General features: G+C 42.8%; 1 protein-coding gene across 1 annotated transcript; it reads right to left on the bottom strand.

Moving 5' to 3' along the window:
• Positions 1-311: 311 nt before the first annotated feature.
• PDPN (podoplanin) lies at positions 312-21444 on the bottom strand. Its single transcript, XM_083629043.1, has 5 exons — positions 21098-21444; positions 8524-8597; positions 5825-5939; positions 2053-2161; positions 312-1265 (listed from the first exon to the last, which is right to left on the bottom strand). The coding sequence occupies exons 1-5, from the start codon at positions 21165-21167 to the stop codon at positions 1259-1261; spliced, it is 375 nt and encodes a 124-aa protein (XP_083485169.1). The 5' UTR covers positions 21168-21444; the 3' UTR covers positions 312-1258.
• Between the last annotated feature and the right edge of the window lie 494 nt (positions 21445-21938).

Here is a 21938-nt window from a genome sequence, read left to right as displayed (position 1 = left end):
TACAATCAAGTGGTAAATAAGTTTGATTCAGTAAAAATAAAATAAATTCACCTGGGTCAGAAGGGGCAGGTGCAGACTTCAGCAGTATTTTGTAATATGGTGCGCCCTGTGCATGGCCAATATTTTGTGCCCCCAAATGGATCTTCTCAATTTGCGCCCCCTCAGCTTGGTGCCTTCTGCAGGGGGAAATGTCCACATGGCCCTAAATCCAGCACTGGAAGAAGGCAGTCATGGAAGCCAATCTAGACCCCTTCAATTTATTTGAAGGCAGATGGGGAGACTTTAAACTCGAAAGCAGGATAAAACAAGCATTTTCTGGCACAATTTATTCTGATTGTAAACATTCAGAATCTCCCAGTGCAGTTTGTAAAATCCGAGTTTCCAAAATTCAAAATTTCCCAGTGCAGAATCTATCACAACCCTATTTTACTCTCCCTCCCCAAAGAGAGCAGAATAATAATAAATTATTATTATTATTTAAAAATGACTTTGAAAGAGATCTGTCTCTTGAAAAACAAAACAAAAACAGCAAACAGTGCAGCCTGATAAATCACTGCTCAGAAGTATGACTCACTTAATTTAATGAGGTTTACTCTTCGGGTTTAGGGTTGCAGCCCAAAGTCATCCCTATAGCAGGATTGGCAAGCCTCTGGCCTGCCAGACATTGCTAGACTACAACTCCCAATGATCATTGGCCATGTTTGCTGGGACTGATGGGATTTGGAGTCCAAACACATCTGGAGGGCCTCAGGTCACCATTTTTAGGGCTGATGGTTTTTTCTAAAAATACAATTTTGGGGTTTTTATTTAAAAAGCTCTACAACTTTTGAGGTGTCTTGGTTTTTACTTTTTGAAATATGGCAACCCTACCATTTTGCCAGCCCTATAGGAAACAAAGTGCAGAAACCATCTTTTTTCAGGAATTCCTACTAGCAACATACTTTTTTATAGATTGCCTGTAAACAGCACTGTTAGGAGACAGCCTTGTGCATTGTTCTTTTCAAAATCTTCCCTACAAAATCTTCCCCACCTCACCCCTCTTGTATCTATTTTAGGTGAAGAAATGCTCAATTTTTAAGGCATATTTGTATTTTAAAAAGCTTGCTCCAGGAAATTGTGTGAGATCTCCTCCGTGGGCTTATAAGTCCTCAAATTGCTATTTGTCCGTGATCATCTTCCATGGTTAGCATGGGAGGAGACTCACTCAAAAAAGGAAGAAATCTTCTGATGTATTTCCTCTTTCTCTCTTCAGTGAGTTTCAGGGACTGTTAAAAAGAAGAAGAAAAGCAAGGATGGAGAGGGCAGTTATTTTGCCAGAATATAGTTTCTATGCTTGCCTTAGCAGCGTTAGGCAAAATGTCATTGTACAAAGTGTGCTCTGGGAAGTGTGAATTAGGTAGGTTTATATTAGAAGTCTAAGTGAACTGAGTCTCTCCTCATCTCTGCACCATTGTACAGAGCTTTCGAAACTGGGTCGTGACACATTAGTGTGTCGGCTGAAGTGTGTAGGTTTTTTCATCTGAACATTCCCTGCACTCCTCCAGGGGCCGGAAAGGGGTTAGTTTAACCCCCGGTTTGCTAGTAAAACTGAATTAGGTAAAGGTAAAGGGACCCTGGCCATTAGGTCTAGTCGTGGCCGACTGGGGTTGCGGCACTCATCTCGCTTTATTGGCTGAGGGAGACGGCATACAGCTTCCGGGTCATGTGGCCAGCATGACTAAACCGCTTCTGGCGAACCAGAGCAGCACACGGAAACACCGTTTACCTTCCCTCCCAAGCGGTACCTATTTATCTACTTGCACTTTGACATGCTTTCGAACTGCTAGGTTGGCAGGAGCAGGGACCGAGCAATGGGAGCTCACCCCGTCGCAGGGATTTGAACCGCCGACCTTCTGATCGGCAAGTCCTAGGCTCTGTGGTTTAACCCACAGCACCACCCACGTCCCAAAACTGAATTATTGTGTCACAAAATGATGCATGTCTAAAAAGTGTGTCACCAACGTGAAAAGTTTGGAAAGCCCTGCCACAGTGTCTGCTTTGTGCGATACTTACGAGTACCTCCCCATTTTCTTCACAATGAAAAGGATAATCCCTGTGGCGACTGCGATAGCAGCAATGATTCCAAAGATGATGCCAACCAGTGTAGCCGTTTCCAGGCCATCTGCAGAGAGGGGAATTCAAATGGCCAAGTTCAACATCAAATCAGCATCGACACCTTGAAAGTTACAGTCATGCCACGAACTCCAAAGAGGAAAATTGCTACATCCCTGGGGTCAGTTCCTGGTGGATTTTGCTTGGCAACCCTGAGAGTAGTAGATGCACGTTGATCTGAGAGGAGTAGAAAGGCATAAAATGTGTCTGATCATCCTGGCAGATTTGGTGAGAGGGGTTTAATGAAGATTCTGTTCAGATCTTGGTAACGGGAGCAAAACAGGAGGATATGGGTCACTAACTCAGCCTCTCCAGTGTTGCATTTTGTCAAGGATGGCAACCTATGGATTATTCTCCAGCTTGGGTTTTACTGTAAGGTTTTCTCATCTCACACTCACCCTGGAGACAGGTCTCAGAAGCTTGTTTGTATTTGGGGAGTAGCTTACATACAACTCAACCTTGATTTCAGCCTCAAGGTGCACATTGATCCCTTTTTATAGTCATTTCTCAGATTTTTATTTTTTTATTTTGTAGGAGAAGTGAGGGAACGATTCACAGTTACAAAAAGCAAAATGAAACCGCTAGGTTGGAAATGTCATTCTATAGGTATGTGCCCGGGATGTGATCAGTCCTTTCCTGGTTGATGCTTTGTTACCTTATCGAGGTCAGGTCATTCCTGAGGAATGTGGGAGGAATGTGGCTGGTGGAAGCATGTGCCACACGGAGAATTAAGAACATGCAGTTCTGTATCCAGCTGATAAACAAACCCAGACCTCCGAAAGAAAACGCAGGAGTCGCTCCAAATTTTGTACAAAACCCACAGGAGGACATCTCCACGCGTCATCACAGACGCAGCCGTCAGCTTTTCGGGGGCTGACTTTGAAATAAAGTGTCACCGTGAGCTGCGCAGCCTTCTGAAGTCAGACCTTGTGATGGAATGTGAAACCAGGGCACAGCATCTAATTTGGAAATTTGATGCGAACATTTCACACTACATTTGTTATTAGTGCTTGCCTGTGGCAGAGGTGGGGAAGGAGAGCCTTCTGAGCTAAACTAGGCTGGTGAGATCCATGGTCAGATTGCCTGATGTCTGTTTTTAGCTACCAGGGAGTGGGGGGTCTGGACCAGGGGCAGAGGGCAGTGTGAAGCTGTTTGCCCCCTACAGTATTTCCTTCTGAAATCTCTTTTCACATCTAAAGCTGGTAGGAGATGCAAAGGCACTTGGTTAGAGCCAGGTACAAAATACCGTATTTTGTGCTCTGTAAGACTCACTTTTCCCTCCTAAAAAGTAAGGGGAACTGTGTGTGCGTCTTATGGAGCGAATGCAGGCTGCACAGCTATCCCAAAAGCCTGAACAGCAAGAGGGATTGCTGCTTTCACTGCGCAGCGATTCCTCTTGCTGTTCTGGCTTCTGAGATTCAGATTTTTTTTTTCTTGTTTTCCTCCTCCAAAAACTAGGTGCGTCTAGTGGTCTGGTGCGTCTTATAGAGCGAAAAATACGGTATACTGTGAGCAGCATATACGGTAAATTAAAACAAGAGCAAAAAATAATTGGATGATTAATAGTGATTAAAGAAAAGTTCCTCTCCTAGGGTTGCAGGAATTTCCTGGACATATACAGAATACTTCATTCGGCAGCAGTGTCCGGGCGGAAATGGGTAGTGCCATTTTTGCAATTTTGCCAAAAGAACTCAACTTTGGGCAAAACTAAATAAAAGCTCAACATTTTTGGCCAAAAAGAAAAAAGCTGTCTGGATTTTTCGCTGTTTGAAATATGGCAACCCTACTCTCCCTCTCTCATAGCACATGGAATTCGTGGACACACAGCACATGGTTCAACTATGGAATCATAAAGCTGTGGAAACGGAAGGGATTACCAAGGGTCCTCTAGTCCAGCCCCCTGCAGTAGCATTCACTTAGAATCATAGAATCATCGGATTCCCTTTAGAAAAAAGGAACTGACATTTTTGCAGTGATGGGAAATGCATTGAAAAGTGCATGCTGGTTAGGGTGAATGCCGATTGTCATATAATCTCCCATCAAACAAATCAGAATGAATAACCAATATAATTGAACCTCTACGTAAGCTTTGTGCAAGCAGATTGGCAAATCTTTATGCTCCTGTTTTAATGTCCTCGAGGCTTCCTTCCTGTGCTGCAGTCCACAGTGCACAAGGGATTGAGGTGTCACAGTGGTGCTAAGTAGCCAGCAATGATTTCTCTGGAATAATCAGAATCTGGCTGCCTTCCAGTGAACATGAAAAGGGTTCCTACTTCATCAGGAAAGAGGGCCTGTTGCCGGATTCATTACATGAGAGGGCTGAGGCTCATTAGCATGCCTGTAGGTTCAAAGACGGATTAAGGTAATTTAAGAAAGGAACCTAATCACTCAGTGCTGTTCTTTGGATTAAGTTTGGCTTCAGTCGTCCGCCTGGACTGGAACCAGGCATGGGCCAAGGAGATGACAGTATACTTTTGGACCAGATAGCTAATTTGGGATGCTACCCAATACCATTGTTATGTAACTATTAATTCACCTTTGGCTTGAAACCGAAATCTCAGCCCGAGGAGCACTCTTCCAATGGCTGGCTAGACTAACTAGCTGGTTTCCTGGAAACTGGCAGGGATGTATTTATTTTTTAAAATTATTTTAAACCGCTTTGTGATTTGTTAAAAAAAAAAAAGAAGCCAAAATGATAGTGTCTGCATTGAGAATAGGGAGTCCTGGCCGTCACACCCACATACAACAACTCCCATCATCCCTGTCTATTTGCCATGCTGCAGGACATGCTCCGCCAATGTGCATGGGGGGGGAACCCCCATGCAAACTGAGTGTCACCCGCAGAATCTCTGTCTCTATGATGCATTGCAGGGCTGGATGAACCCTTTGGGCCATTCCAACTGTACAATTCTATGAATTTGGTGCTGATTTTTGCTGCCTATGGATGGTATGTTTTGCTAGAACAAGCAACACCCTTTCATTAAGACCCATTACATTGAGAAGAAAAAGACACTCAAGTGTTTAATGTATCCAGGAGCAGAAAACTACGTGGGTTGTTGAATATAGCTTCTCTGTAGTGAGTATAGTGACGTATTTCACTGCAGTGAGTATCTGGAAAACCTTTCCTGTTCACTTTTGTTGGAACCAGTAATGGTTGATGGCTCTAAGGAAAGGATACAGTTTGCAGTTGATAGCCTTGCCTGTCTTCCATCTAGCCAGATAAAAAACTATTCTGCAACAAGTTTTCCTTGCGTTTTGCTGGTGTTGAATAGCTATTGCTGTAGCACACTGTTCTTTTTCTGATTTTACATTATGCTTTATTGCTTTTAAAATTTGCAAGCAGCATGTGTCTTATTAATTGAATCATAATCTTTCACATATATGTGTGTGAGAGAAAGAGGTAGACATTTTTAAATGTTTCAGATTTTCCCTAGTACTTTGTTTACATGGAAAAAATTCCATTTCCTAAGTGCATTAGCAAACAAGCAAACAAAAAGAGAGGACTAGATACCATTTGCAAATGCAATCTTAGGCAGGTTTGAGAGTTTCAAAGTTTTTGGTTTTGTTTATTAAGCACTAAATTTAGGTAGCTCTCCAGGGCATTAGAAAATCTTCCATTGCAAATGACCCTACATTGCATAGGAAACATTTTAGAAACATGCACACCACATACCATCAGATTCTGGTAAGCTTGGGTCAGTTGAGTTTTCAGCATCATCACTGGTTGAGAGGGGACTGTCTGTGGTCACCAGATCATCCAAGGAAGAGCTTTCTGTTGTCACCGGGAACTATGTTTGTTAGTTTTAGGGATATATATGTTTTAAAGAGAGGAAAACAAAGGCAAGCATAATTCATTTCTATGTCTCTCTTCTTAAAACATGCATAATGCTGATCCACCTTGATACAACTCTGTTACAAATGCCAGTATTTCTTAGCTTATTTTGAAACAGTAACAAAATAATCCTATGGAAGTCTTTGCAGAAGGAAGTTCTGCGGATTTCAGTGGGACTTGCTCCCGGGTATGCATGTGTAGGATTACAGCCTAAGAGAGAATAGGACATTTGAGAGCCAGCATGGAGTAATGGCTAGAGTGTTGGACTAGGACCTGGGAGAGCAGGGTTTGAATCCCCACTCAGCCATGAAACTTACTGGGTGACCTTGGGCCACTCACCATCTCTTAGCCTAGCCTACCTCACAGGGTTGTTGTGAGGATGAAATTGGGGCGGGGGGGGAGAGAACCATGTGCATCACCTTGAGATCCTTGGAAAATAAAAGCAGTATATAAATGTAATAAATAAATAAAGCAAGCTGGGATCCGGGAAAATGAAGCTTAGTAGCTGACTGGGTTGTGAAGAGGAAGCCCTAAACTGACCTGGATCCTGCAGCCATCATATGAAACCCTTCTTTGTGTGCCTCCTCCGCGAGAGGTCTGGAGGGTGGCAACACAAGAATGGGCCTTTTCAGTGGTGGCTCCCTATTTGTGGAATGCGCTCCCCAGGGAGGCTTGCCTGGCATCTTCATAACGTATCTTCGGGCACTCTTTTGCCAAGCCTTTGGCTAATTAAACAACCTATGGCTTTTTAAACTCTGTGTGTGTATGTGTTGGGGAGGGATATTGTTTTTGTCTGCTACCATGTTGTGTATTTTTATATTCTAAATTGCCCCGTGATCCTCGGGTGAAGAGCAGTCTAGAAATTTAATCAATAACAATAACAATAATGTGGGAGGAATGGCAGTTGGTTTAATGGAATAAAAGAACCATAGAGAATATGCAGGAATATGCAGCTGTCCCTTATGGGGCTAAAACCTGCAACCGTGGTATTATCAGCACCACCGTTCCAAAAAGCTGAGCCACATTGGTGAGCAGAGTCCTTGAGAAGGCACAGCTCCCTTTCGGAATATTTGAAGAGTGTATGTGATGAGCAAACAACGCTAGTGGGCTTTAAAGAAGCTTTGTGAAAAAATAAGGAATATTGCAAGAATGTAAATGATATAAAGGTATTTTTTTTTTTAAAAAAGGCGATACTAAATTTGAGGAATGCGTAGACAAAAATTTAAATACGGATGATTGTCAGAGAAGCTGAGGGAAGTTCAAAAGGTGAAAATATGTTATTTGGGAAATTGTATGATTGGAGATATTTGTGTAAAATTTAATAAAAATTTATTCCAAAAAAAAAGAAGAGAAGGCACAGCTCCCAGTCCAATCACATTTTAGCATCACATATTTTAGTGCATTTTGTATGTACTTTGCTGCTGTTTTACCTTCTGAGTAAGCAAATGGCCAAAATGTCTGGCACACTGGATGGGGCACCTTTGCACAGTCAGTTACATTCTGGCAATTGCAAAAGCCGGAGATTTCTGCATACTCACACTTGGTCCTTCATCCAGCAGGCAAACGGGTGGCATTATCACAATTCAAAAGGATACATTTCAGACAGGCTAAAGCACTCAAGCAGGGTGTGGGAAGAAATGTGGCCTGGGGAATAATTAAGGCCTATTCAGCCCCCATCCCTGAAGTCTTCCCTCCTCATCCCCAGCAAAAAAAATCCTTAGCCAAACCCAGCTTTGTCTGGGACTCTAACACAAAGTTGTTAGAATCATAGAATTGTAGAGTTGGAAGGGACCTAATGGGGCAATTTGTCCAACCCCACTGTAATGCAGGAATCACAGGTAGAGAATCCATGAGAAATGGCCATCCAACCTCTGCTTAATAGCCTCCAATGAAGGAGAGTCCAGCATCTTCCAAAGGAGTCTGTTCCACTGTTGAACAGCTCTTACCACCAGAAAGTTCTTCCTGATGTTTAGGTGGAGTCTCTCTTCACTTGAAACTGTTGGTTCAGCTCTTACCCTCCGGAGCAGCAGCAGAAAACAAACTTGCTCATCTTCCATGTGACAGCCCTTCAGATATTTGAAGATGCATGTCACCTCTCAGTCTTCTATTCTTCAAGCTAAACACACCCAACAACCTCAACCGTTCCTCATAAGGCTTCCCAGACCCTTGGTCACCTTGGTTTCCCACCTCTGCACATGTTTCAGCTTGTCAATATGAGGCCACTGGACTCCTCACTGAAATGAACCTAGATACTTTTTGGTCTGGTCTTCATGGTCTGCCATAATAAATGAAGGCCTTTAGAGCTGGGTGGACAGCCTGATATCATAATAAATATATTTTGGGGGGGGGTTATTCATTTGTTTTTGTTTTATTACGTATTTTGTGTTCTCATTTTGTATTTTTATGTTGTGAACTGTTCTGTGATCTTTGCATGAAGGGCAGTTTGCAATTTTCATACATACATACATACATACATACATACATACATACAATAACCTTCAGGAATAAAACAGACTTATCCCCCTATAAATGATACTCACCGTTGGAAATTCAGAAACGTCACTGTCTCTGCTGTCAGTAGTTGGTGCTTCATCTTCCAGTGAGACTGTACTTGCTAAATGAAACAGATGAGAAGCGGCTAAGATTTGAGATTACTGGCTACATATTGCCACTGAGCTACTATCAAGATTCTGTTGGCCAACTTAGTTGGGTTGTATCCAACCGGGAGCTGACCCAGTGAAATTCAAGGACCTAAATTACAAACAGAGCAAAATGATCAAACCTTCTAAGAAGACAAGAGGATTGCCTTCTCCGCTCCAACTCATTGTGGTCCACCATGCATACCTCAGGAACATAGCATCCGCATGTAATAAATTAGTGAGGTTTTGTCAACCCATTAAAAAACAAGGTTTAGCTTGGGCAGATTTGCTGTTTAATATTAAAACCACCCTCCTCTTAAGTCGTTTCTTCCCTTTAAATAATGCAATGCAATGGGCTGTTGGGATGTGCTTGCTCTGTCGTAAATGGTGAGCGATGAACGGTTGGGTTTCCTGGCTTAAAGAGTGTACCATGCAGCACTATTCATGCATCACTCATCACCCTGTGCATCCCATCAGGACAGGAAAGGTGTGCAATGGGACACTTCTGTCTGTTAACCTTTGGTTCAAAAATACAAGAGAAAAGCCGAGTAGGAAATGAGGCTCAGCTTCTATTATATGTCAACAGATAACTGGCTGCAAATAGAATTCCCAGACTATTAGAAGTTCTCCCACTTAAAAGAGGGTGCGATGAGAGAGGAGAGTCATACCTCAGATTTAAGGCCCATGTGGTGTGGAGCTAGGCGTGTAAGTATGCATTGCACTCATCACAGAGCTGCAGTCAAAAATAGCACTCTTCTAAGAACGTAGGAAGAGCCCTGATGGATGAGGTCAATGACTCATCTGGTCCAGCATCCTGTTCTCAGTGGCCAACCAGATGCCCTGATGGGAAGCCTCCAAGCAGGACTTGAGTGCAACTGCATCCTCCCCAGTTGTGGTACCCCGCAACCCAAAGGGGCCTGTTATCGGCATCAATCAACTGATCGGTACTTGTGTGAAGCCCCTTTCATTGTCCACTTGCAGTGGTGGTTTGGACTCAAACGGAATCTGCAAAGAGCCCTCATAAAAACTCATCCATCCACATTTTTGTGTGAATTTCTCCTAACACATACAGGTTCCTCACACCATTTCGCCTGATAATCCACATTTTTGTGTGAATTTCTCCTAACACATACAGGTTCTTCACACCATTTCGCCTGATAATATTCTTGCAAGCGATTCTCCTTACCATTCACGTAACCACTTTCACAAATACTTGCATTTTTTGCGCAGTGTAATATATGCACATTTAGCACCAGTGAGTGCATTTTGTGTGTGTGTGTTACTTGGCTGGAGAACAGCATTGTGAAATTTAGAGAAGTGCAAATTCTGCAGGATTTGATTCACACGTGGTTTTGGAAAGTGAGAGTTAACCTGGTTCTTCTTTAAGCACAAACTGAATTGACTTTCTTGCCCATTGCTTCTAGGACACTCAAAAGACCATCTCACCCCTTATATGCTCACCCCACCACTGTGCTCTGCAGGAAAGGAGGCCTGGTTCTTTCAGGGTAGGAATCAGGTCACTGTATGGTGTTACCTTCCCTTTGGAACGCTCTCTCATTATGTATCAGAAAGGTGCTCCTTTTGGGCACCTGCTAAGGATCTTCCTTTTGCAACAAGCCTTCTGATGCTGTTGTTTTTATCACAATCTTTTCCTGTATTGGACTTGAAATGGTTACCGTCTATATATTTCACATTTCTTCTTGTTTCACTTGTTACATGGCTTTGGGACAATTCATGGGAAGTGATTCATAAGCAGACATTTTGTATTTGAATATATGAGCTATAGGAACATTGGGCTCTGTCATACTGTATACAGTGGTACCTCAGGTTGCATACGCTTCAGGTTACATACGCTTCAGGTTCCGCACTCTGCTAACCCAGAAATAGTGCTTTAGGTTAAGAACTTTGCTTCAGGATAAGAACAGAAATCGTGCTCCGGTGGCGCGGCAGCAGCAGGAGGCCCCATTAACTAAAATGGTGCTTCAGGTTAAGAACAGTTTCAGGTTAAGAACGGACCTCTGGAACGAATTAAGTACTTAACCTGTGGTACCAGTGTACTGAGTCAGACCATTGGCCCATCTACCTCAATATTGCCTACACACTGTCATCATCCCTCTTATATCATCTGGGTTACGACACTGCCCTTGAATCCCTGAGACAAAGGCTTTGGGACATCTCACATAGCGACCTGCGATCCCAATCTTATGTAATTTGTAACCCTGTCGCAGCTGGAATCCAATATGGGTACGACTTTCAGATATCCTCATACCTTAGGAATTTATCTGTACCTACCTATCGGCGTTTATTTACCAAAGCCAGACTAAGTGTATTTCCTTTGGAAGTTCTAAATGGGAGACTGAGAGGCATCCCCTATCAGAATAGGCTTTGTTTATGTTCTCAGGACGTCGGATTATATGAAGCATATCCTACTGCATTGTGGGCAATATGAGCAAGCAACGGATCAATTGATCAAACCCTTACTGGCAAATTTGCCGGCAAAATCCGAAGCCTCTCATATTAAATATCTTTTGGAAGACAGGTCAAAGGATGTTACACTGGCCGTGGCAAAGTTTCTTTTGGAGGTTATAAGAAACAAAGATCATTATGCCCTAGATAAAACAAAATGACTGCCTTGGTTTCTTCCATCTGTCTGTCTGGTCTAGTTTTGAAATTGTTTTGTGGGTCTTTGGACTGCAATAAAGTTTTGAATATTGCCTACAATGGCTGGCAGCAGCTCTCCAGAGTTCTGGATAAGGGACATTCCTAGGCCTACATAGTGCCGAAGACTGAACGTGAGACCTTCTACATGCAAAGCAGAGGCTCTACCACTGAGCTGCCACTCTTCCCCACATATTTTGTTGTTGTTTAGTCGTTTAGTCATGTCCAACTCTTCGTGACCCCATGGACCAGAGCACACCAGGCACTCCTGACTTCTACTGCCTCCCGCAGTTTGGTCAAACTCATGCTGGCAGCTTCGAGAACACTGTCCAACCATCTCATCCTCTGTCGTCCCCTTCTCCTTGTGCCCTCCATCTTTCCCAACATCAGGGTCTTTTCCAGGGAGTGTTCTCTTCTCATGAGGTGGCCAAAGTATTGGAGCCTCAGCTTCAGGATCTGTCCTTCCAGTGAACACTCAGGGCTGATTTCCTTCAGAATGGCTAGGTTTGATCTTCTTACAGTCAATGGGACTCTCAAGAGTCTCCTCCAGCACCATAATTCAAAAGCATCAATTCTTCAGTGATCAGCCTTCTTTATGGTCCAGCTCTCACTTCCTCCCCACATATTTAAATACCTGTTTAAACAAGCATCTAAATGCGCTTTTGAATATGCACTTAAATATTAAAAATACAAATTTCTACGTGTGTTTTTAAAAATCAAAATATAAGTGCCAAAGCTTAGTGCTTAGAGCATTTGTCTTGCATGCAGAAGGGCTCAGGTTCAATCCCTGGCATCTCCAGGTAGGGGGGAAAGACTCCCTTTCTGCAACTCTGGAGAGCCGCTGCCAGTCAGTGCAGGCAGTACTGAACTAGATGGAACAACGATCTGACGCAGTATAAGACAGTTTCCTACACACTATGCAAAATACACAATTTTAAACACATTTTGCTCTCTTTCCGAGCAGAGAAATGGGCTGGAATATTTAGGAAGTGCTAAATCACCAGCTAACTAGCTGCCATTCTGTGCGTGTTTACTCAGAAGTAAACCCTAATGGGACTTGGCAAATACTGTTGCCTTTGTTCCAACCTGGACATTACTTGGGGAGCTATCAGTCTGCTCAGTTCAAGGCAGAATGCAATCAAATTCCACCAGCGTCCCTAGCACAAAAATATAAATTAAGATCCAGACTGCTTGCATCTTTTATACTGGGCTTCTCTTTGCAGTAAAGCAAAAGCACACTAACATGTGTTTCTACATCCAAAGATCCAAAAGGCTTTTATGAGGTTTGAATATTATGTTCTCTCTCTCTCTCTCTCTCTCTTTTAAATCCATTAGAAAAAGTTTTTTTGGCAAAAGTTTTAAGGAGGGAGAAAAAACATCTAATGATGTACAGTCCAGCTTCTCCCTGCAGTGGTACTTCAACATCAAATATTTAATAAAAGTCTTGCCTTGAGCATTGAGCATCAAATATTTAAAGGCGGGGGGGAAATCCACTCACTGAACAGGAAATCTAGATACTGAAGCAGGGAAATGCATTAAAACTCTTGTCTCCGTGGCCAACAGCTTTTATTGCTGGTTCCTTGTTTTTTTGACGAGAGGATGTGGGAACATAGAAACCTAGGAAGTTGCTACCTATCAGATCAGACCGTTGGCCTACCTAGCCCAGTATTTTCTGTGTGGAATTATCAATGGCCTTTGAAGGTGTCAGGCAGGGGACATTCCTTTTTTATAATTTTTTTATAATTAGTTTTACATATAATCACATTATGTAACATCATATCTTCTTATTTAACCTTTTTGGCTCAGCTGAGCCTAATAACTTCCCTCCCGCCCACCTAATGGTTTACAAACTTAGGTTTTGCTTCTTTAAATTTCACTTCCTTTCCTATTTTTATTATGTCATTGCCTAAAAAGTTACATAACTCAACCTGAATAGGTAGCAATTTCATCTTACAAATCTTCAGATAACCCTGCTAGTGATGTTAGTTGCTTATAGCTGTCTTTCAAATATAGTATAAATTTATTCCAGTCTTTTTGGAATGCTTGGTCTCGCTGGTTCTGGATTCTTCCTGTCAGTTTTGCCAGTTCTGCAAAGTCCATCACTTTCATTTGCCATTGTTCTTTTGTCGGTATTTCATGCTGTTTCCATTTTTGGTCTAGCAAAATCCTTGCCACAGTTGTTGCGTACCAGAACAATTTTTTGTCTTGTCTTAGTATCTCTTTACCCACTATGCCCAATAAGAAAGCTTCTGGTTTTTTAACAAAAGCATTTTAAACATTTTCTTTAACTCATTATATATCATTTCCCAGAAAGCTTTTAACTCTTTACATGTCCACCACATATGATAAAAAGTACTCTTCTTTTCCTTACATTTCCAACATTCATTTTTTGTTCTATACATTTTAGCCAATTTCACTGGTGTTGAATAGCACCTATACATAATTTTCATTACATTTTCTTTAAGCGAACTGCAAGCAGTGAAATTAATAGCTTCATAACCTCTCCCATTCGTCTAACTGTATATTATAGCCAATATCTTTAGCCCAATGTATCATTACCGATTTTAAGGCAGGGGACATTCCTAGCCCTAGCTAGAGATGTCAGGGATTGATGATTTCTTCACGCAGCACATAATTAAACCATAGAACTTCTCTCCTACAGGAGGCAGTGATGGCTGCCAACTTGGATGGCTTTAAAAGATTACATAATGCCCCACGGAGGACCTTAAGGTCCATAAATAGCAACACCCTAGAGGTCCCGGGCCCTAAGGAAGTCAGATTAGCCTCAACCAGAGCCAGGGCCTTTTCAACACTGACTCCGGCCTGGTGGAATGCTCTGTCTCATGAGACCAGGGCCCTGCAGGATCTGATTTCTTTCCTCAGGGCCTGTAAGACAGAGTTGTTCCACCTGGCCTTTGGCTTGGAATCAACTTGATCCCCTCCCCTTCATTCCTTTTTCCTTTCTCCTTCTGTGATGGAACTCCTATTTGGGGACTTCCCTGGCTTTTTTCTGGCCCACCTAGGACCAGTCTGGATAGTTGGCCTTGGTGAAGATTTGACGTTTTCATCCCCAAAAAGTTTTTGATTTGAGTTTCTACTGAAATGAGGCTGCATTTCAATGTTGTACTTTAATCTTGTTTTTATGTTGTATTTTAATCAATTGTTTTTATACTTGGTGTTAGCCGCCCTGAGCCCGGTCTTGGCTGGAGAGGGCGGGGTATAAATAAAATTATTATTATTATTATTATTATTATTATTATTATTAATTCATGGAGGAGAAAGCTATCAATGGCTACTAGTCACAATGGCCATGTTCTGCCTCCATCATCTGAGGCAGCAATGCCTCTGAGTACCAGTTGTTGGGAACTGCAGGTGGACAAAGTGCTGCTGTTCTCATGTCTGACTTGCAGGCTTCCCACATCAGCTCAACCACAGTGAGAGCCGGATGGTGGACTAGATGGGCCATTGACCTGATCTAACAAGCCCATATTCTGTTCTCATGAACGTAGGATCTTCTGCCTGGAAATTGTTGGCCGTACTCAGAGTAGACCCATTGCAATAAATGGTCACTGCTAATTTAGACTACACTGACTTAAACTTAGATTCTGTTTCTGTATGCAACCACGGCTGCGCAGATGTTATTGGCCCAGAGATGGAAAGAAGATAAAGTCCCTACCAGAGAAGAATGGCAGATCAAGTTGATGGATTATGCCGAAATGGCAAAAATGACGGGAAGAATGAGAAATCAGGAAGACCAAAATTTTAATACGGAATGGGGAAAATTTGTAATTTATCTTAAAAACCATTGTAAACAGTTAAAATCGTTAGTAGGATTGGAATAACACTCGTAGTTTAATGGTGAATTTGGACACAATGGAGGGGTAAAAGATTTGGATTATCATAAAAGATGCAGGAGGGAATGATTAACAATAAGACCCACAAAGGGGAGGAGGGAAGTTTTGGAATCTATTTTTTATGTTGTATGTTGGATATGCGATTGCAGAATTGTAATCTGAAAAACCAAATAATAATTAAAAAAAAATCTACCCTTTTTTAATTTATAGAGGCTGGTACTTCTATACTGTCCAAATAGGCTTGAGGTAACATTGGGTTGCATCTGGTTAAATCCTAATCAGAGCAGAACCACTGAAATGAATGGGCCTAATCAGTCGTATCCATTGATTTAGATGGGTCAACTCGATAAGTAGGATTAGCAGCGGATACAGTGTTCTTCTCTTGAGGGCTTTGTGATGACCTCACTTCCCAAATTTCTCTTGTTTTTCCAGATGCAGGCTTGTGCAGATGTGAATTACTCACTGCACTTCGCCTTGCCAAAAATCTGATATAGCACATTCCAGTTCTGCGTCTCTGATGTTTCTGACGTCTCATAGAGGAAGGGATCATTCTATTTCTGTTATGTGTCAGACCCCCCACTTGCTCAATCATAGATCCATTCCTCCACCACCTTTTTCTTTGAGTTTGAATTTTCTTTGAATTTGAAGATTAAGAAACACATATCCCCCCAAAAGCATGTAAGTGGCATTTTCTGCACTCTGTTCACTTCCTAAAATACATATTGTTTTTCAATGTCTTTTCTTGTAGAATAGTACCTCTGGTGTGGGACACGTCATGCTCCTTCTGGGGCAGTTTGTCCACCTTTGGTCCCCACCCTGCACTCAGCTCTCACCTGTGGCTCTTAGAAGCTGTCACCATGCGACAGCAGCCACAATCCTGGGAATGGCTTAGATTGGCTGGCTAAGCCAGGTGAGGGTAGCTGATGGGTCTCGAACCCTCAGTGAGTTAGGGACTTCCCCTGCATGCGAAGACAGACTCCAGACCATTAGTGAGTCCAACGGTCAAGAAATCTATTTCTGCATGTGCTGTAGAGGGAAGTTAGGGGACGATGGGGCTCATCAACCTGGGAAGGTAGCTCATCTAGGAGAAGGAAAACTCTGGTCCTAAATCTCTGCTGCCTTGTGGGAACTCTTTGGGAGAAGAAAAAGCTAAGGAGTAAACCCTACACAAATCTGGAGTGGAGTCCCTAAGGCAGTTGGATGGTGCCTTGTACGCCTCCTGGCAATTCCTGCAGCCAAGCTGATGCCAAACGTATTGCTCTGTTTTCCTTTGGACCACATCAGTGAAACCGAGAGGTGGGTCTTGTCATCTGGGCAGCCCAGGGCCTCCATACTTGCCCAGGCTTGCCCAGGTCATTTCAGTGCTGGTGTTTAACTTCACCCACAGAGGTGTACTCCACTGTCTCTCAAAAAAGGCGAATGCCAACAACAACCCCACAAAATGTTCACTTCTATACACTTTAAAACAACAACAACAACTGGAACTACATCACAATATTTGGAGACGAGCAATCTGACTGATTGCGGGAAGTGGGTGGCGCTGTGGGTTAAACCACAGAGCCTAGGACTTGCTGATCAGAATGTCAGCGGTTCGAATCCCCGCGACAGGCTGAGCTCCTGTTGCTCGGTCTCTGCTCCTGCCAACCAAGCAGTTTGAAAGCACGTCAAAGTGCAAGTAGATAAATAGGTACCACTCCAGCGGGAAGGTAAACGGCATTTCCGTGCGCTGCTCTGGTTCGCCAGAAGCGGCTTAGTCATGCTGGCCACATGACCTGGAAGCTGTATACCGGCTCCCTCGGCCAATAAAGCGAGATGAGCACCACAACCCCAGAGTCGGCCACGACTGGACCTAATGGTCAGGGGTCCCTTTACTTTTTAATCTGACTGATATCTGTGATCCAATCAACATATAATTGACGAACATAAGATGAGCCTACTGGATTAGGTCAATGGCTCATCTAGTCCAGCATCCTGTTGGTCCGACAGTGAGAGTGCTCTTGTGCTTGAATCCTGCTTGCTGGTTTCTCACAAGCGTCCGGTCAGCTACTTTGAGCACAGGATGTTGGACTCTGCCTGATCCAGCAGCCTCTTCTTATACTCTAGAGCAGCCTTTCTCAACCTGTGGGTCCCCAGATATTGTTGGACTACAACTCCCATCATCCCTGAGCTCTGGCCTTGCTAGCTAGGGGTGATGCGAGGTGTGGTTCAACAACATCTGGGGACCCACAGGTTGAGAAAGGCTGCTCTAGAGACAATGTCTTACTAGGGGTAAGACCAGAAAATGGGAGCTGCTATCAGTAATTAGGGGCAGTTGGAGTGCATGTTGCTTCACTTTTCAGGAAATGTTTCTGCATCTTGGCTCCCTTCTGATATTTTGGTTCACATCTCTCATCTGCCCCAGTCGGCATGGCCAGCGGTAAAGAATGATGGTCCCAAATAGTTGGAGAGCACCGGGTTGCGGGAGGCTGCCTCAGACCCAAGTATGTGAGATTGTTCCGGGAAGATGAAATTGCAAGCCCCAAGAATGCACCAAGGAATTCCAGTCTCTCTGGAATGCAACTCTGAATTTTGATCTTGGATGTTTTCTTTCAGGTGGGTTGTAGGTTACACCCACAAATACCTCTGAAGAGAAGAATTCATCTTTAGCAAGATACATTCCTTTTGATACAGTGTGCGGAAAAGAAAACCTAGGAAGTGGATTTATACGAAGTCATAGACCTCAGCATTGCCTACACAGAATGGCAGCCACTTTCCAGGCAGTCATCTTTACAAGCCCAACCTGGGAGTGCCAGGGATTGAATCTGTACCTTCTGCATGCAAAGCAGATGCTCTGCCACTGAACTACAGTCAATTCTGACTGTGGACGCATCTGGTTGGTCACTGTGAGAACAGGATGCTGGACTAGATGGGCCATTGGCCCGGTCTACCAGGCTTTCCTTACATTCTTAGAGCCACAAAGTATTTCTGCAGGTCCGTCATAAGACGGACATCTTTGGCTAGACATCCCAGGACTCATCCTGGAAATAAACAACAATCCTCAGTATTGATCTGCATCCTTCCATGTTGGCTTCCTTGTCTCTGCCTCCTCCTCCTTTCCCTTTGCCAAGAAATGGAAACAGGAGGAATCTGTGAGGCAGCCAGCTGAGAACGCCTTGATTCTGGGCAACACTGATTCAGCCTGCTGATGGAGGCAGCCCAACTCAACGCCAACAGACCCAGCAACATGTTGCCTATCTTCTCTGTGGGTGTTGGGCCTCTTGACATCTGGGCCTGGCACCCTCTGGGGCCTGTGCTATGCCAACATGCAGCTGGCACGAAGCCTACAGGATGACAAGCGAAAAACAACCACCAGTCTATGGCTTGCTTTTGCACCCCCCAGTTACTTTACGTTTGCAAGAATGAGTTTAGTTCACCAACCACTTGAAATGAATAATATGCCTTCCTGTTATGGATTTCTCATTTGCCTCCTCTGCTGTCTTTACATTGCCTGTGCGCTATGGCCAATGTGCTTTCTGATTCCAAGAGTCACTGGGTTGCATCCAACTAAGGCCTCCACAGAGTAGACCAATTAAAATAATGGATCTCTCCCCTTGTGATTTCCAGCATCTGGTATTCAGAAGCCTACTGCCTCCAACATTGGAGGAAAGAACACAGCCATCAGCATGAGTAGCCACCAACAGCTTGATCCTCCATGAATGGACATGTCCATTTATTTCAATGGGTCTGCTCTTGGGTACAGCCTACTGTCCAGAGCAGGGGTGGCTAACATGTGGCCCTTGGGGTGTTGCTGGACTCCAGTGCCTATTGGGATGGTGGCCATTGAAGTCTACCAACAATTGGGGTGTCGCAGGTTCCCCACTCTTGGCTTAGAGACCCTGCAAAGAGAGCTGATCCCTGAACATCAGAATATAAAATGAGTTTTGCCCATGTAGTCCACCATCTTGTTTTCACAGTTGCCACCCAGATGGCCCGATCGGAAGCCTATAAGCAGGACAGGAATGGAACAGCACTTTCAGCACACATAATTGTCAGTGCCTAGGATACGGAGGTATATTGCTTCCGATGAGGAAATACATAGCCATCATGACTTGTGGCTATTGATAGCTTTATCCTGATAAGCAACAATATTTTAAAAATGGAACCATCAAAAGGCAAAACTAGAAACTATGTCCTACCAGGGACAAGACCAAAAACCTGGAACTATTCTTAGCAAATTGGGACAATTGTAGCATGTGCTATTTCATGTTTTAGACCAGACCAAACAGAAAGGGGTGGGAGCCCATACAGAAGGAAGAATTGCTGATTATCTGTTATTAGCCACTAGACTTGTTATATAACCCGGTTTTGGAAAGACTTGCAAGGGACATCCTTATTGAATTGGCTTAACAGAGTTTGGCCATTGGCCCAAATTGACTAAAAGTATATATATGACTAGCTAAAGGACAGAGACACAAAGACTCATTTACAACTGACCGGTACTGAATTATTCTTTTAATGAAGAAGAAGAACCCTGAACTTTTGCAGACATCCAGACTTTTTTGATTACTCTGATTTAAATAATATTCTATGCTTTAGATTGCAGTGTGTTCCAACACTGACTTTCACTGTATGCTTTGGGGTTTTTGTTGTTGTTAAGGGTTTGTGTGTGTTTGTTTTAAAAAGAATAAATTAAAAGGAGGAGGAGGAAGTATCAGCATGGCTTCTTTACCAGGTAGACCAATACTATCTGCTCTGGCTGAAGAAATCTCTCCTGGCTCTTGAGAAGAGAGCAGTCTTTCCTATGCTTGATATCTGACATCCTTTGGCAAGAGATGGAACCTTTGGCATCTAAGCATGTTGTCCACAACTGAGCTATGGGTGGTGGTATTCCTCATATACATGAAATCTGTCTTCTACTGAGACCAACTCCACTGCCAACCGCTCTTCTGGATCTCCGCTGCTTCTGATACCTGAAATCACTTGAACTAGCTATTCTGGGAATTGAATCTGCAACCTAGGAAAACCAGGGGTCAATAAAAAACCCCCGTCATTTGCAGTCTGATTGGAAAGTTTCCCATATGAAGTATTGCCCAATAGTAAAATGTTATTACTAAATAGAGGAGATTTTGGCTGCAGTCCTCTGCGACCTTACTTTCACATTCCCAATGAAATTGTGAGCTTTACTTTGGAGTAGACATGTATTATCTTTAGTTACGACCTGCACTTTAATAAAACATCAAGGAGGCTTACAACATAAAATACAGCAAAATCAATCAGTATCTGCAAATAATAATAATAATAATAATAATAATAATAATAATAATAATAATAATATAATTTATTGTATCCCGCCCTCCCTGGCTGAAACCAGGCTCAGGGCAGCTAACATCAAATATATAACACTGGTATAAAATCAAACAATAATTAAATTACCTCCTTAAAAAAGCATAATCCGAAGCATCAACAAAACATCAGTAGATACCATTTGGTTAAAAAATAAAATTCATATGGTCTAAAAAGCATAGTTTTTTTAAAGAAATGCCTGAAAAAAGGCAGGGATGGTTGCACTGCTGTATTTTTGTTTCCTGAAAGAAGCCACGGTCCATAATGTATATATTCACTGCAAACTAATTCATTATTTCCCTTTTGCTCTCTGCTACATTGTATAGGTAGGTGGAATTTCTTTGGTGCACTTTTGAAAACCCGCCGAAAGCCAACAACTTTTAATTTACCAGCCTCGGTCATATTGAATTCTGCAGCAATAGAATCTCAAGATAGGATGGGAACTAAGTGCAATCCTAAAAATGGTTACTAAGCAGTAAAACCTATGGACTTCAATGAGGCTTACTCCCAATGAAGTGGGGTTAAGATCACAGCCTAAGCAAAACTTTGCACACAACACAGCCAGCCACCAAAAAGAGAAAAAGAAAAGTATGGATATATCCCTTTCTGGACATCTGCATATCTAAGAAAACTTTCCTTACCTTCCTCAGCAAGAACATGGAATGATAAGCTCCCTATCAGGAAAAGAAGGAGCTGCATCTTGATAAACATCTTCGATAAACTCTTTAAAACAAAAGTCTGGTCTTGAGCAATCCAGTTATATCAAGCGCCTTCTTGTTTTGCAAAAAAAGTTTGCTTGGGTTTTCAAGTTCTCCTCCGCCTGCCAAAGAAGTTGAAAGTTTTGCTTTCTCCAAAGCATTGACAAGAGCGACGGGAAAGTAACTGAGAAAAGAATCAGTGTTTTTTACTTTAACGGAAGGCTGAGCAGGCATTCAAAGTGGTCCTGAAAGGAAGGCCCTCCCTCCGCAATCTGTTTGGTCACTCATAAAAAAAAAAAAGATCTCAGGTTTAAAGTTACAGAGACAGTTATATATAGTGATGTGCACAAGAAAGATTAAAGAGAGAGAGGTGAAGACAGAACACCCTCCTTTACGTTTGAGGAGCATACAAGGGCATGCTGTATTTTCCATTATCGCTAACACATTTTTTAAAAAGAATATTTTGCCGTTGTTTAATTGGACAGGAGGGTAGAGGGGTGAGGTGGCGAGAGTGGTGATGACAGGAGAAAATTGGCTAAATGTAAAAAACCCCCAAAACCTGATTTTTTTCTTGGTAATGCATTGGCCTTGTACAAAACTACTGTACAATTTTCTAGGGTTAATGGGTGGGTTAGGAATTGAATCAAAAAGGGGATGGGAGAATTCCCAAAGCATGATTCGCACCAGAGAGTTTGGGAAACTGAAATCATCAGGGAGAAAGTGGATGAGGAGAAACTTGGAAGAATCTTAGCTGCACTAAAAGTAACAGTTGGTCTATCATATT

The sequence above is a fragment of the Podarcis filfolensis genome (assembly GCF_964270895.1).
Source record: "Podarcis filfolensis genome assembly, chromosome: 8".
Taxonomy (NCBI): domain Eukaryota; kingdom Metazoa; phylum Chordata; class Lepidosauria; order Squamata; family Lacertidae; genus Podarcis; species Podarcis filfolensis.
The sequence above is the reverse complement of the archived record's forward strand: the minus strand, read 5'-3'. Positions and strand labels throughout refer to the sequence as shown.

Coding starts and splice junctions, on each gene's coding strand:
- PDPN (XM_083629043.1), bottom strand. CDS start 21,167: ATGTTTATCAAGATGCAGCTCCTTCTTTTCCTGATAGGGAGCTTATCA. Junction 8,598..21,097: donor CCATGTTCTTGCTGAGGAAG/GTAAGGAAAGTT, acceptor TGTTTCATTTAG/CAAGTACAGTCTCACTGGAA. Junction 2,162..5,824: donor AAGCTTACCAGAATCTGATG/GTATGTGGTGTG, acceptor CCCTCTCTGCAG/ATGGCCTGGAAACGGCTACA.